Raw genomic sequence first — 15,509 nt, 5'->3', positions numbered from 1 at the left:
TGCGGTGGCTCACACCTGTAATCCCAGCACTTTGGGAGGCCGAGGTGGGTGGATCACGAGGTCAGGCATTCAAGACCAGCCTGGCCAGCATAGTGAAACCCCGTCTCTACTAAAAATACAAAAAATTAGCCAGGTATGGTGGTGGGCACCTGCAATCCCAGCTACTCGGGAGGCTGAGGCAGGAGAATTGCTTGAACCTGGGAGGCAGAGGTTGCAGTGAGCCAAGATGGTGCCACTGCACTCCAAGCTGGGTGACAGTGCAAGACTCCATCTCAAAAATAAATAAATAAATAATAAAATAAAATAAAAAACACACACAGCAAAGGCTCTTTTAAAAATACTCTTGACCAGGCCTGGTGGCTCACTCCTGTAATCCCAGCACTTTGAGATGCCAAGGTGAACGGATCACCTGAGGTCGGGAGTTCGAGACCAACCTGACCAACATGGAGGAAACCCCCCCCCCCCCCCATCTCTATTAAAAAAAAAAAATTGGCCAGGTGTAGTGGCGGGTGACTGTAATCCCAGCTACTCAGCAGCTGAGGCAGGAGAATTGCTTGAACCCAGGAGGCGGAGGTTGCAGTGAGCCGAGATTGAGCCATTGCACTCTAGCTTGGGCAACAAGAGCGAAACTCCATCTCAAAAATAAAAACTAAAAGAAACCCTTACACAATCATTATATTATGATATCCTCTTTCTTCCTCTACACAAATATGGTAGTTTGAAATATTCTGTTTGAAGAAAATTGCTTTTATTAAAGACAACGATTGGTTTCGCCATTTAATTAACTCAAATCCCACCAATCAGACCTTCTGATAAGCAATAGTGAATCAGTGCTGCCCCTGAGTTGACAGAATTCAAGACAACAGAAATGAAGCATCACAGTTAAATGGGTCAGTCCAGCCTGAAATTTTGACCAGGCTGAAAGTAGATCAAGGACCTCCGTGACTAATGTTATAGATTCCCAGCACCTGAGGTTTATGGGCAGCACACTGGTCAGTGATAACTGAGCTTGTACTAGGAAAGAGAAACTTGTATCCACCCTGCAGGGAGGGTGTTATCATCCCCGTTTTAGCGGTGGCTGCTTGAGCCCTAGAGGGGTTTCAGTGTATGACCAAGGTCATGGGGCAGATGTAACTCCAGGACTGTCTGACTTTGAAGTCCTCATCCTTTGTACTGCATCCTACGACAGAGATGAGAAACTTGGAAGAAGCACTACAGCCTTAACTGGGAAGAATATTTAAAGGTAAATTAACTTGGTCTCAACAATTTTCTCCAAAAGCTTTATTTTGCAAAGCCACAGTTTAAGCAGCTCACTCCCTGGGCATCACGGTAGTGTCTGGCTCTCAGAAAGTGCTGGTTGGAAAGGCACAGTAAAAGCAATGGCTCTTCCAGCGTAGTCAACTTCCGCACAGATTCCCCACTCATGCGTGGCAGCGGACGTTTGCTACTGTTAACTGAGACTTCTGCATGGTCCCTCCTGGGCCTCCCACCCCCACAGAGCTGGGGTAGGAGAGGGAAGTGTTGTACAAAGCACTACCAGCAATGGAGGGTGAGGGAGCAAGTTACTTGTGGCCTAGAAATCATTTTAGAGATAAGCCCTAGGGTGAGATGAAGTTACTATTTATCATCCTATTTTATCTTACCATATTTTATTTTGAGACAGAGTCTTGCTCTGTCACCCAGGCTGGAGTGCAGTGGCACAATCTCAGCTCACTACACCCTCCACCTCCCAGGTGCAAGCAATTCTCCTGCCTCAGCCTCCCGAGTAGCTGGGATTACAGGCACCTGCCACCACACCCAGCTAATTCTTGTATTTTTAGTACAGACAGGGTTGGCCAGGCTGGATTTGAACTCCTGACCTCAAGTGATCTGCTCTCCTCAGCCTCCCAAAGTGCTGGGATTACAGGCATGAGCCACCATGCCAGGTCTCTATTTTATTTTTTGAGACAGGGTCTCCCTCCCTCTGTCACCCAGGCTGGAATGTAGTGGTGAAATAATAGCTCACTGCAACGTTGAACTTCTGGGCTCAGGCAATCCTTCCACCTCAACCTCTTGAGTAGCTGTGACTACAGGTGCACCACTATGCCTGGCTAATTTTTTGAAAAGGGTTTTTTTTTTCTGGTTTCTCAAACTCCTGGCCTCAAGCAATCCTCTCCCACCTGAGCCTCCAAAAGTACTGAGATTACAGGTGTGAGCCATGTGCCTTGCCTGAAATAACAGTAAATGTCCATTCAAAGTCCTTGCTAAGTTTTCTCTGCTACAACATGATATTTGGTATGTGCTAGGCATACAACCTTGAGAACCAGCTTTGAGGCTTTCTTGATGGAAAGGTCTATATTCCAGGCAGTCAAGAAAGCTGCACGGTTCTAGGACCAGCAGGAACCACCCTTCTAAATTTCAAACTCTCAAGCTGGGACTTTGCACCTTCCTTCAGGGAGAGGGATGTGCTCTGTCTCTGAGTGTTGAAATTTACTTTTTTTCTAATAAAAAGAAAAGTAAGGAAGGACAAGCTGCACACAGGTTTTCTAGGTGAACTAGCTAATTGCCAGCAGCTGTGATCTCTGTGGGTGAAGGCTGCAATGCAAGGAGCTGGGAACAGGAGAGATGACACTGTCTCTCCCATTTCCACGGGGCAGCTCCCCCTCTCACATGCTCTGGGAGAAGATGCCAAAGAGGTTGTCAATGGAAAGGTAAAGAAATCTGCGATTACACAAGGAAGCCACAGCCACCAAAACTCACAAAGAAATACATTTTCCTGGCTTTTAGATGACCACAGCTACTACCCAAACCTCCCGCTGAAACTGTTTGCAGAAAGATTTTTTTAAAGACTGAACAAAACTAGGATTCCGTAAATACATGATTAAAAACAAAATAAGGTGTATTTCTATAGAAAAACAGGTGATCTGCCTGCCTTGGCCTCCCAAAGTGCTGGGATTACAGGCATGAGCCACTGCACCCGGCCTCATTCACACAATGCTTCCCGGGATTATGGTCGCCTGAGTTCTGGGACATGCAAGTAGTGTAGAAGCTTTACCTCTCATCACATGTGGGGGTGGCGTGGACTCCAGCACCTGAGCTCCTTGTGCCAGCATGGAGATCACGGGCGTTGGTGAAGGATGGACCCAAGACGGGATGGAATCTGGAGCCACTTTGCTGCCGTAATACAGGGCCCCTGAGTAGAAAAACCTGCATCTGTTAGTTTCTAGGTTTACGTTTCCACGGAAATTGCTCACCATGTCAGGAATCTGTTTTATGCACCCCCAGATGTTGTAAGCTTAGGTTTTTCTCCTCTATTTTTATTCCAGAGTTCTCTCTTGTTGGGCTCCCTCTGGCATGTTGCTGAGGGAGGGGGCCAGTGATACGGTTCTCTCTGGAGTCTGGAGCCTGAGCAAGGGTGGCAGTGGGAGGAACCACTTTATAGGGCTGGGGAAGGGCCCGGTGACTCCAGGGCAGGCTGGGGATCTAAGTCTGGGAGAAGGCCCAGGTTACCGTGGCACCTTCCTGGCTCCATCTCTATTCACTCACAAACAAGCCGAGCAGGTTAGTTTCCCAGAGAGGTGAGAGAGATTTCGCATGACAACAAAAAGCACTTTTTGCTTTCCGATAGCCAGGCTAGCCGTCTGTGAGAAAGTCATGCCTAGAAACTAATCTAGGGTTCATTTGTCCCTAGATCTATTTAGCTGTGAGTCTACAGGCTGTTGTCATGGGGACATTACAAGTCAGAGTTCCCTGAACGATAGACCAGTGCAGTAAACTTGGTGTCATGCTTGAACGAAATTAAAAATGCACAAAATCCTTCCATTGTGTGCAAAGCATTCTTAAGTATATATTTCACAGAAATCCAAATACCGCATGTTCTCACTTACCTTGGGAACTACATTGAAAAGTCAATACTGTGTACTACACGGAGTAAAGATGGAAATAATAGACACTGCGAACTTCTAGGGGGGAGAGGGAGGGAAAGGGGGAGGTTGGGGGGGAGGGTTGAAAAATTACTGAGTACCATGGTCGCTACCTGGGTGACATGATCATTTGTACCCCAAGCCTCAGTAACATGCAATATATCCAAGTAACTTGTGCATTTAGCCCCTGAATCTAATATATTATATATCATATATTATAGGTAGTATAATTATATGTAATATAATTATATATATCTATAGCTATAATACATATTTTATATATTATATTATTTATTATTTTATATATTTAATATATTATTTATATATAATATATAATTATATATAATATATAATTATATATTATATATTACATATAAGATATTAATAATTATATATTATCTATAATATATATTTTATATGTACTTGTGTGTGTGTATCATATATGTATATATGTTTCAGTAGGACCAGTCCCCAAGAAAGAGAAGAGAAAGAGATGTATAAACCTGAGGTCTCCTAGCCCTGGGTGCGGGCACCCTCAGGGGTACCTGGAGACTTTCTGCAGGACTCAGAGATCATGGACTGTTTGAAAGGCAATTTCTAGAGTCTCAGTCTAGACATAGACTCGTTCCTAAAGAAACCCTTTTCTCCCAGTTTACAAGCAGAAGGCCTGCTCTTCTCCACTCCCCTCCCGAAAAAGTCCTCCAGGAACCAAAACATCCATTGGAATATTGATGTAGGGCGAAAAACGTGATTCCAATGATGGGGAGCGAATGCTTGTCCAAGCCACAGGGCTTCCAATTCTTTGCTTTCAACAAAATTGAGGAAGGGCTCACGTTGTCAGCTGATAAATTATACAAGATTTTTTGGACACTAGGTCCATATGCATGTTTTGGCATATAAATTTCAAAGAGTTCAGATAAGCGAGTAACTGAATATAACCAGACACTTGCCATTTCTGTCTACTCATCTGTACCAACCAATATTATCGGGACTTCTGCCCATACAAGTTTTCTTAGAAGTAGAATTGATGCTGAATCCTGTCTCTTTCAATCCATTCATAAATAATACTTATCCATGAATACACGAAAAACACCCAGTCACATTTTTCCCAGTAAGAGATTATAGATGATTTCCACTCCAATTTTACTTATGTGTAATCAAATTTATAATTTATTTCTATTATTTTGCTCACTTGGCTACTAGTAGTAATATTAATCAGACCCAGTTCAGAAGAGAATTTCGAATACTCAGAATCTTATGGTTATGATTTTTAAATTAAATTTTTAATTAAAATTAAAATTTATAACTTTTTTTCTTATAGATAAGTGAGGTGATTACTAAAAGAAGCGCAAAAATATATTACAATAGGATATAGTTCTGCTGGGCAAGTGGAGTGGAAATACAAGTTCAACTAGAAAAAAGAATAATGTAAAACTTCCAATAATTTTTTTTTTCCGAGACAAGGTCTTATTCTGTCACTCAGGCTAGAGTGCAGTGGCATCACTGGCTCACTGCAATCTTCACCTCCCAGGCTCAAGCAATCCTCCCACCTCAGCCTCCTGAGTATTTGGGACTATGGGCACGTGCCACCATGCCTGGATAATTTTAGTATTTTTTTCTAAAGATGGGGTTTTGCCATGTTGACCAGGCTGGTCTCATATTCATAGGCTCAAGCAGTTAACCCACGCCAGCCTCCCAAAGTGCTGGGATTATAGGCATGAGCCACCATGTCTGGCCAGTTTCTAATAATTGTAATATAGGATTTGCTTATGTAGTTTCAAAAAATGAATGATAGTAACCAATTAGGTATTCTGTTTCATTAGATGTATTGAAAACAGTGATGTGGTCGGGCATGGTGGCTCACGCCTATAACCCCAGCACTTTGGGAGGCCAAGGCAGGTGGATCGCCTGAGGTCAGGAGTTCGAGACCAGCCTGGCCAACATGGTGAAAACCTGTCTCTACTAAAAATACAAAAAATTAGCCGGGCGTGGTGGCACATGCCTGTAATCCCAGCTACTTGGGAGGCTGAAGTCAGAGAATTGCTTGAACCTGGGAGGCTGAGGTTGCAGTGAGCCGAGATCGTGCCATTGTGCTCCAGCTGGGGCAACAGAGCAAGACTCTGTCTCCAAAAAAAAAAAACAAAACAAAAAAAAGAAAAGAAAAAAAAGGAAAAAACAGAAGAGAAAACAGTGATGTAACAGTTTTATTTTAAAAGGTCAATATTTATAAAATACTGTAATTATGTTAGTTGCATATAGAAATTATATTTGTTGCCCAGGAGTTGGAAGCTGCAGTGAGATGTGATGGTACCCAGGCTGGAGTGCAGTGGTCCTCCTGGGCTCGAGAGATCCTCCTGCCTCAGCTTCCCAAACAGGTGATATTACAGGTGCCCACCATCACACCCAGCTAGTTAAAATTTTTTTTCTTTAGAGATGGGGTCTCGCTATGTTGCCCAGGCTAAGATAAAAAATTTCAAATATTGATGTCAAAAATGTAGGAAGGGGTATGCGGGTTTTCAAAAGTTCCTTTGGGAAACATGGGAGCAAAAGGGTCAATTACCACAGCAATAATCCATCCTCCTCCCAGCTGGCAGGAAGAGCTTGGGCACAGGAGGGCCCAGGGCTGGGTGCAAGAGGTGGGCTGGAGTGGGAGAAAGCAGAGGCACTAGGACTTCCCCCCCGGGGCAAGAGAGCCGCCTGGCCACTTGTCCCCACAGGTACAGCCCTGACCTGAGCAGCAGGAGGGATCCTGGGGCGGGGCGTCCGCCAGCATGCGCTCGTCCCCAGCCTCGTTCTCAATCACCAGCGAGGTCAGCGGGGTCACAATGTGGTGGTCTAGAGACATCTGCAGGATCGATCTTGTAATTCTTCTCTTGGCGGCAGCTGTAGGAGCCAGGCTTCTGCATTCAAGAAGTAGAGGTGTTATGGAGCATGGCTGCATTGGAGTGGGAGCCCAAGTCAGCTCCCCGCCCCTGCACCCCACCGCTGCTGGGGTCCAACCTGGGGGTGGGGCGGGGCAGTATAACCGGGAAACAGAATTCACTGGCTTCAAGAAGCTGAGTATTTTATCTAGCTAAGTCCCAAGGCATTATTTATTTACTTATTTATTATTACTATTATTTTTGAGACAAGGTCTCGCCCTGTTGCCCAGGCTGGAATGCAGTGGCACAATCACGGTTCCCTGCAGCATCAACCTCCCTGGCTCAAGCGATCCTCCTCCCTCAGCCTCCTGAGTAGCTGGGACTACAGGTGCATGCCACCATACCCAGCTAATTTTTGTATTTTTTGTAGAGATGGGCTTTTGCCATGTTGCCCAGGCTGATCTCAAACTCCTGGACTCAAGCAATCCACCCTCCTTGGGAGCCACACGTCTGGCTCCCAAGGCTTTTTTTTTTCTTTTTTCTTTTTCTTTTTTTTAACTTTATATTTTAGAGCAGTTTTAGGTTCGCAGTAAAATTATGCAGAAAGTATCAAGATTTTATACGTGCCCACTGCATACACACACGGTCCCCCATATACACGGCCTTCCCCACTGTCAGCATCCATCCCACATCAGAGTGCTGCATTCGTTACAATGGAAGAAGCTGACACATCATTATCACGCGGAGTCCACAGTTAACGTGGCTGACCCTTCATGTTGTCCATTCTATGGGTTAAATGCATAATGACAGGTGTCCACCTTTGGAGTATCATATAGGGTATCTTCACTGCCCTAAAAATGCTCTGTGCTCCACCTACTCCCTCTCTCCCACCCCCCAACCTTTAGCAACTGCTGATCTTTTTATAAGAATGGTTTTCAAATCAATATTTAACGTCTGCCACAATTTGCTACATGCCTGTAAATACACCCAGTGTTCTTCTGTCAGACAGGGAGTTATTTCTCTTTTACTTCACAGTCATAGTTTACAGTCTTGTGTGTTTCTTCTAATCTTATCAACATCAGGGATTTTCTCTATGAGTTCAGTCATACAACGGGATTTCATTTTCCCAGCCTCATTTAGACCCTGTTCCATCTTCCTGCGAATCCTATCTAATAGATGGAATGAGGCTTGGGAATGGGAACTTTTATCAGACACCTCTGTGTAATTTTGATGCAGGTAGTCAAAGAACCATCCATGGCTCTAGGGACATAGTTTTCATGTTGGAGAGTTGAGATGCAGCTCGGCTGAGAAGCCAGAGGGGACATGGATGAGTATAGGGGAGCGTTTCCTTAGGGAATGTCATAATCACATGATCATTAAATTCTCTTTGGACAAGAAGCTGTTTTCAAGAGTAAATGCAAATACATGACTGATACATGAAGCAACCAGAGGGGACACAGATGAGCGTGGGGGAGCCCTTCCTTAGGGAACATCATAATCCTTAGTAATCATCAATTTCTTTTTGGACAAGAAGCCATTTTCAAGAATGCAGGGCCGGGCACGGTGGTTCACGCCTGTAATCCCAGCACATTGGGAGGCCGAGGCGGGCGGATCATGAGGTCAGGATCTCTTGGCGGCAGCTGTAGGAGCCAGTAAATGCAAATACACACCTGATACATGAAGCAACATGGGTGAATCTCACCAACATCATATTGAGTGAAAGAAGCCAGGAGCAGAGGAATACAGATTGCCTGATTATGCAAAATTTAGGATCAGGCAAAACTGATGATCACAGACATTGAAAGAGTAGATTCCACTGGAGGAGGGGGGTGGGTGTTGAGGGAGGGGAACAAGGGAACCTACCTCTGGATCTGGGTGGTGATTACATGGATGATAGATATAAAAACCCATTGAATGGTGCACTTAAAATTAATGCATTTTGGCTGGGCACAGTGGCTCATGCCTGTAATCCCAGCACTTTGGGAGGCTGAGGTGGGCAGATTACGAGTTCAGGAGATGGAGACCATCCTGGCTAATATGGTGAAACTCTGTCTCTACTGAAAATACAAAAAAATTTGCTGGGCGTGGTGGCGCACGCCTGTAATCCTAGCTACTCGGGAGGCTGAGGCAGGAGAATGACGTGAAACTGGGAGGCAGAGCTTGCAGTTAGCCGAGATCGTACCACTGCACTCCAGCCTGGGTGACAGAGCGAGACTCTGTCTCAAAAATATAAATAAATAAAAATAAAGAAATAAATAAATAAAATAAAAAATAAAAAAATTAATGCCTTTTGCACACGTTACTGTATGTTATACCTCAATAAGGAAGAAAAAGAGTGAACCCAGCTTTCTCTAAAGTGTTCAGAACTAATGGAGGGTAATAATTCAAGCCTGTGCTAATTTGCTGTCTTTCTTGCTTCCAAACTCTTTTTGTGTATGAATGCATATATTCATGGTGGACATTTCAGTTCTGCAGATCCCGTGGTGTGGGTACTCTTCTCCTCTTACCGTTCAGCTAGCAGTTGGTTGATGGTTAGATAGGCCCACAGTTTCCTGGTGAAATCGGGATCTGCATGCTTGTCTTTTGATAGAAAATCCTGCAAGTCATCCATCTGGGCCAGGGTCTCCAGGACTAACTGTGTGTTAGCCTAGATGATGGAAAGTTCAGTTGAGAGACACCAGGTAACAGAATTATAGTTAATCGATTCACATGTTTAGTACCTGCTGCGAATGAATGGGAATAAAAAAGAAATGGAAGACAAAGCCTATTGAGGAAGGAAATGCATTTCTGTGCTTGGGATTGGGCTTGGGTGAAAGGGTCGGGATTTGTGGAATAGCTGGGAAGATGGCAGAGATATTCTCCTGTCTTCTCCATCACTGATTGCTTCTGTCCTACACCCATGATTCCCGGCAGGCAGAGCTGACATTCAAGAGGGAGTGTGTCTAGGGGGCCGATTACTAGATAGAATGGGCAGATAAGTGGAAGTACCGAAGTCGCCGTGATAATGCTCTCTATTTGATCCAATTTAGCAGGGTCAAATTTTCCTGCCACCACAATCTCTGAACCTCCAAAGTAGTTATGGAAATTGTTTTGAGTGACGTCCGTGACTGACGTATGGGGATAGTTGAACTGAACATTCTGGAGCAATGGAGTGGAGACCTGGTTGTAGAATTTCTACAATTCACAAAGAGAGAGAGAGAGAGAGAGAGAGAGAGAGAAATTATGTTCATACTGCTTTGTAGATCTAAAGCATCTTATTTTATTTTATATTTTATTTTATTTATTTATTTTGAGATGATGTCTCACTCTGTTGCCCAGGCTGGAGTGCAGTGGTGCAATCTCATCTCACTGCAACCTCTGCCTCCCAGGTTCAAGCGATTCTCCTGCCTCAGCCCCCCGAGTAGCTGGGATTATGGGCACTTGCCACCAAGCCTGGCTAAATTTTGTATTTTTAGTAGAGACAGATTTTCACCATCTTGGCCAGGCTGGTCTTGAACTTCTGGTCTTGTAATCTGCCTGCTTTGGCCTCCCAGAGTGCTGGGATTACAGGGATTACGTGCCCAGCTGATCTAAAACATTTTACTCTGAGATTCTTCAAAGGATCAGCAGATACCTCTTAATTTATTCACATGGGATGTCTGGGACAAAGGGAAATGCTCATAATTATCAGATTGAAAACAGAGAGAAGACAAAGACTTGTTGAGAACATTACCTTTGATTTAAGAGCCTGGCATTTTTTCCCCTTTCTGTTACGGTCAGCATGAAAACCTCTCAGACAAACTTATGATAAAAGTCAACAAGAGGTCGGGCACGGTGGCTCGACCTGTAATCCCAGCACTTTGGGAGGCGAAGGCGGGGGGATCACCTGAGGTCAGGAGTTCGAGACCAGTCTGGCCAACATGGTAAACCCCATCTCTTCTAAAAATACAAAAATTAGCTGGGTGTGGTGGAGTGTGCCTGTAATCTTGACTATTCAGCAGACTGAGGTGCGAGCATCGCCTGAACCCAGGAGGCGGAGGTTGCAGCGAGCCGAGATCACACCACTGCTCTCCAGCCTGGGTGACAAAGCAAGACTCGGTCTCAAAAAATAATAATAGTAATTAAATTTTTTAAAAAGTCAGTTGGGTTAATATTCCCCAAATCAGAATCTTATCTCTTACTTGTTCCCAAATTTAAATATGATGCCTGGTACTGACAAAGGGCGGGGAAAGACGTGTTCCTTTCCTACATCATCTTCTCATCTATTTAGTCAAAACAAACCAATAGTTTGTTTTTTTCAATGTATGTATTTTAATTTTAAAAAATTTATTTTTTGAACAGATGGATCTCACTATGTTGCCCAGGCTGGTCTTAAACCTCTGGGCTCAAGTGATCCTCCCACCCTGGCCTCCAAAGTGCTGGGATTACAGGCATGAGCCACCACACTCAGCCTCTATCTTAATAGTTAAGAAAATTTACATTGTGAAAAATTGATACCAAGATGCCAATGCATGTTAAAGAGAAAATGGTTGGCCGTGATGACAAGAAGACCAATTGCTAGTGGGGCGGGAGAGCTACAAGGAGCTTTGATGATGCTCAGAAGACCTTTTTGTTCACGGGGTAGGAAAGCCGTTCCCATCACCCACCTGCCTCATACTTCACTGTTACTGCAGAAATATGAGGGTGGGGGGAAACGTGTGAGAAAGGAACTGAGCACTTTCCTGATCCTTCCAACCAAATATGACTGAGTTGAGTTCAGTTATGCATCATACATGCATCAGATATGGGTAGTTAAATGATTTCCAGTGAATAATAAAAAAAGAACAGAAGAAAAAGGTTACCTTAAGCTGGGAAGACGTGTCCTGGTTTCCATAAATCCTTTGTGCAATTCCACGGTTTTCATTGGACAGTCTCTTCAAAAAATCATAGTCCACATCAAATCCCATGCCCAAACTGAACAAGGAGATATTGTCTTGGATGTTCTCCTTCACATTTTTCTGAATTTTTGACAGTTTTAGTTCACCTAAAGTTGGTGATGACAGAAAGGAAAGGAATAAACAAGTCATGTCATAAAGTTTCTGGAAAATCCAGGGAGGGCAGTTTAGTAAAATTTGTCCAAATTAAAATTGCATTTATCCTTTGACCTAGTAACTCAATTTCTAGGAGTTTTTCTTAGAGATGCACTCATACATGTTGAAATGAAGTGTGGCTTGCGTTGCATAGCAACATTATTTGGGAATTAGCAACATATTGGAAACAACATAAATATACACCAATGAGAGGGCACTTGGTTAGATGATGATATGTTCAAACCGTGAGATACTATGCAGTTACTAAAAAGGACACGGCAATTCTTTGTACCAGACAATCTCAAGGACGTGTTTAGAGTAGGAAAAAAAAACTAGGTCAATATCAGGGTACATAGGATGCATTTGCAGGCAAGCTTGTATAAATGTATGCATGTGTATGTACGCATATACATATGCCTGTGTGCAAACATGTATATATAGTATACAGGCATGCATAAACTATCTGTGGAAAGATATACAAGAAACTGGCAACCAGTGACTGATTCCAGGGACAGGAACTGAATGGTTGAGAAACAGGAGTGAGAAACCATGATTAAACCAAATTATGGTTTAACTTTTTTTTTGAGACGGAGTCTCATGCTGTTGCCCAGGCTGGAGTGCGGTGGCGTGATCTCGGCTCACTGCAGCCTCCGCCTCCCGGGTTCAAGCGGTTCTCCTATCTCAGCCTCCCGAGTAGCTGGGACTACAGGTGCACGCCACCATGTCCGGCTAATTTTGTATTTTTAGTGGAGATGGGGTTTCACCATGTTGGCCAGGCTGGTCTGGAACTCCTGACCTCAGGTGCTCCACCCACCTCAGCCTCCCAAAGTGCTGGGATTACAGGTGTGAGCCACTGTGTTTAAAATATTTTAAACTATATTTCCTTTTCTACCTTATGATTTTATTCAAAACTTGAATTTTAAAAGTAATCTGATGAGAGGGAGAAAACCTTGGTTCTACTACAAATACATAACAATGGCTCTTTCTAGTCTCATTATTAATAAGATGGTTGCTCTCTGGCTTTCTAAAGCTCTGGCTGTCACTGTATTGCATTTTCATTCCGTTTGGCTGTGTCAGGATGTATCAGACCCAGTCCTAGTCTGTATGATAGCACACTCAGACAACACAGTCTGCCATTCACTATTACTGACAGTGGCCGGAATAAAGACACAAGTAAAACAAAGATAGCTGGGTGCAGTGGCTCACACCTGTAATCTCAACACTTTGGGAGGCCAAGGTGGGAGGACTGCTTGAGCCCAGGAGTTTGAGATCAGCCTGAGCAACAGAGCGAGACTTCGTCTCTCCAAAAAAAAAAAAAAAAAAAAAAAAAAAAAAAAAGAGAGAGAGAAAGAAAAAAAGAAATTAGCTGAGTGTGGTGATGCACATATGTAGTCCCAGCCACTCAGGAGGCTGAGGTGGGAGGATCACTTGAGCACGGGAGGTTGAGGCTGCAGTGAGCTGTGTGTGCTCCACTGCACTCCCTCTTAGGTGACAGAGCAAGACCTTGTCTCAAAAAATAAATAAAATAAAACAATGTAACAAAAATAAAAGTAAATAATAGAAGAAGGGAGATGTTGCTGCCATTTTGTAGAAAGAAAAATGTTTAACTTCAAGGTTGTGTCAGAGAGCAGTCATTTCTCCAGCTGCAACTGGGAGAAGTGTGGAGAATAATAGGGAATATGCTACTGTGGCCTCCAAATGTACTGCTAGGAGATCTGGGATCAATATTCATCATTCACCACCCCCATACACCATCTTCACATACCTCAAGTTGAGGAAATAAATTCATTTCCCCAGAATGCATCAGCAATCCTCACAACCTACTGTTAAAATTCAGACTCAGATTTCCACATATTGTGGAGGTGGCACTGAGGCATTCAAGAGTGCCCTTGCTGAAAGTGTCTGAGCAGTAGCTTAGGGGGTGAGGGCTGCAGGATCAGAAGACCTCCTTTAGGAAGCATGGGTTTAAAATGTTCTAGAAACTCAGGCAAATGCCATTAGAGTTTCCCTTTTAGGCAAACCACCATTCCAAGAAACAACAGTGAAAGTGTTTGTCGTGACAAAGTTGAAGTGACACTTGCCCACTGTTGGATCTCCATCAGAAACCAAAATGATCAGCGAGACGGAGTTGGGGTCCAACAGTCCCAAGTTATTGGCTTCATTCAAAATGAAGATTGCCCGCAGGAGTGCTTCATTGATGTTTGTGCCTGTTGAAGTAGCATAATGAAATGTTAGGTATGCGTTCTCGCCACACACAGAAAATCCCATCCTGGATTCAGACTCGTATGTTGGTGGATCACTTATCCGTCAGTTATTCCATGCCAAAATCATTTCCTTGCTTTCTGAGTGACACAAACTGTGCTCAAGCTGGTGGTCCCCCAGTGCAGTGAAAGATTCACTTGGAAGCAAACTATCCCCTTAGAGATGAATTAGCCCTTTCAAAGCACAGACTGCTAGTTTGTTAAACACCAGGCTAAAGTATCCAAATCAGCCTTGCCAAGATACTCTGAAGACAGTAACATTTTATGCTTTATGCAGGCAATAAAGAAGGCCAGTGTCACGGAACCTTTTTCTGAGAGAGATTAAAATGGTTTAAAGTTGTGTGGGCTGGATTACAAATTCTACTTTCACTACAAACTTAGCATTCATCCATTACCAATAAATGTATTATTTGAGGCAGGATCTTGAAGGCTGGGGAAAGACTACTGTGATGGGAATAACGCTTCTTAAGTGAACCATGATTTGAACCCAAAGGAAGTGTCTCCTTGGGCTTTAGCCCAACACACTCACCTCCACTGGGCTGGATTTTCTCAATATACCTCTTGGCATCTGCAACCTGTGTTTTGGTAGCTGAAATTAAATCATTTCTCCAAGTTCGAACGTTCTGGTTGAAGTCAATCACAGAGAAATGGTCTTCTGCTCTGAGGTCATCCAATATGGTCTTCATTGCCTCCACAGTCTATTTCAATAGAGAATAAAGACGGGTCCCATTACAGAAAATCTGAGCCTCAGAGGAAGTAGGAAGACCGATCATTGATCCTGGTCATCTTTCAAGTTATTCTCAAGCTAAACTTTTTCCAGAAAACCTCTTGAGCCCATCTCAGTCAATGCAGACCTACCCCTTATTTATTCTGAGCATGTATCGTTGGCTTTTTGATACTTTTACTATCTTATTTTGCTATGCACAACCAGTTTGACTAGACTTTATGTTAAGGATCACAAACTTCGAGTGCCACCTTTATGATGCCTGAAAATAAAATATATTTCTCAAGTCCCTCTACTCACCCAGTCTCTTAAACTATTTCCTCATCTTTCTCTTTAAACCACCGCCATCACCCCCTTTCTCTAGCTTACATGTGATTACTTTGATTCCAACTCCACTGAGAAACTGAAGGAGACAGAATAACTTTCCCACAGACTCTCACTACCATAAAATCCCAACTAGTGATATTTGTACCCATACATTTTTCTTTTGTACTTGATAACTAGCAGTATTTCTACCTAATGCAAACCCACCTACTCATGAACTAGATTTCATTCCCTCTTTTTGACTAAAGAACATGGTTCCGGCAATTGTCCTTTGCCTTTTCAACTTCCCTATTCTGCTGGTACATTTCCATCAATATAAAAATATGTTATTTCTCACCCTTCTACAAACCTCATGTGCATCCACTTTCTTCATTTCTTAGCTTTCTTCT

At 43.5% G+C, this 15,509-nt stretch overlaps 1 protein-coding gene across 1 annotated transcript in view; it reads right to left on the bottom strand.

Annotated features, from left to right (window-relative positions):
- The window catches only part of ITIH2 (inter-alpha-trypsin inhibitor heavy chain 2), a 45,761-nt gene that overhangs the window by 7,353 nt on the left and 22,899 nt on the right, over positions 1-15,509 (bottom strand). Inside the window, exons 10-16 of the mRNA XM_010389375.1 lie at positions 14,602-14,770; positions 13,893-14,018; positions 11,584-11,765; positions 9,752-9,937; positions 9,271-9,410; positions 6,633-6,802; positions 3,035-3,172 (exon numbers count right to left, since the gene is read on the bottom strand). Of these exons, the coding sequence (XP_010387677.1) occupies positions 3,035-3,172; positions 6,633-6,802; positions 9,271-9,410; positions 9,752-9,937; positions 11,584-11,765; positions 13,893-14,018; positions 14,602-14,770 (1,111 nt within the window). The remainder of the gene's footprint in view (positions 1-3,034; positions 3,173-6,632; positions 6,803-9,270; positions 9,411-9,751; positions 9,938-11,583; positions 11,766-13,892; positions 14,019-14,601; positions 14,771-15,509) is intronic.

Source organism: Rhinopithecus roxellana, chromosome 11 (genome assembly GCF_007565055.1).
Source record: "Rhinopithecus roxellana isolate Shanxi Qingling chromosome 11, ASM756505v1, whole genome shotgun sequence".
Lineage (NCBI taxonomy): Eukaryota > Metazoa > Chordata > Mammalia > Primates > Cercopithecidae > Rhinopithecus > Rhinopithecus roxellana.
Note: the sequence above shows the minus strand (reverse complement) of the source record. Positions and strands in the feature narration are given on the sequence as shown.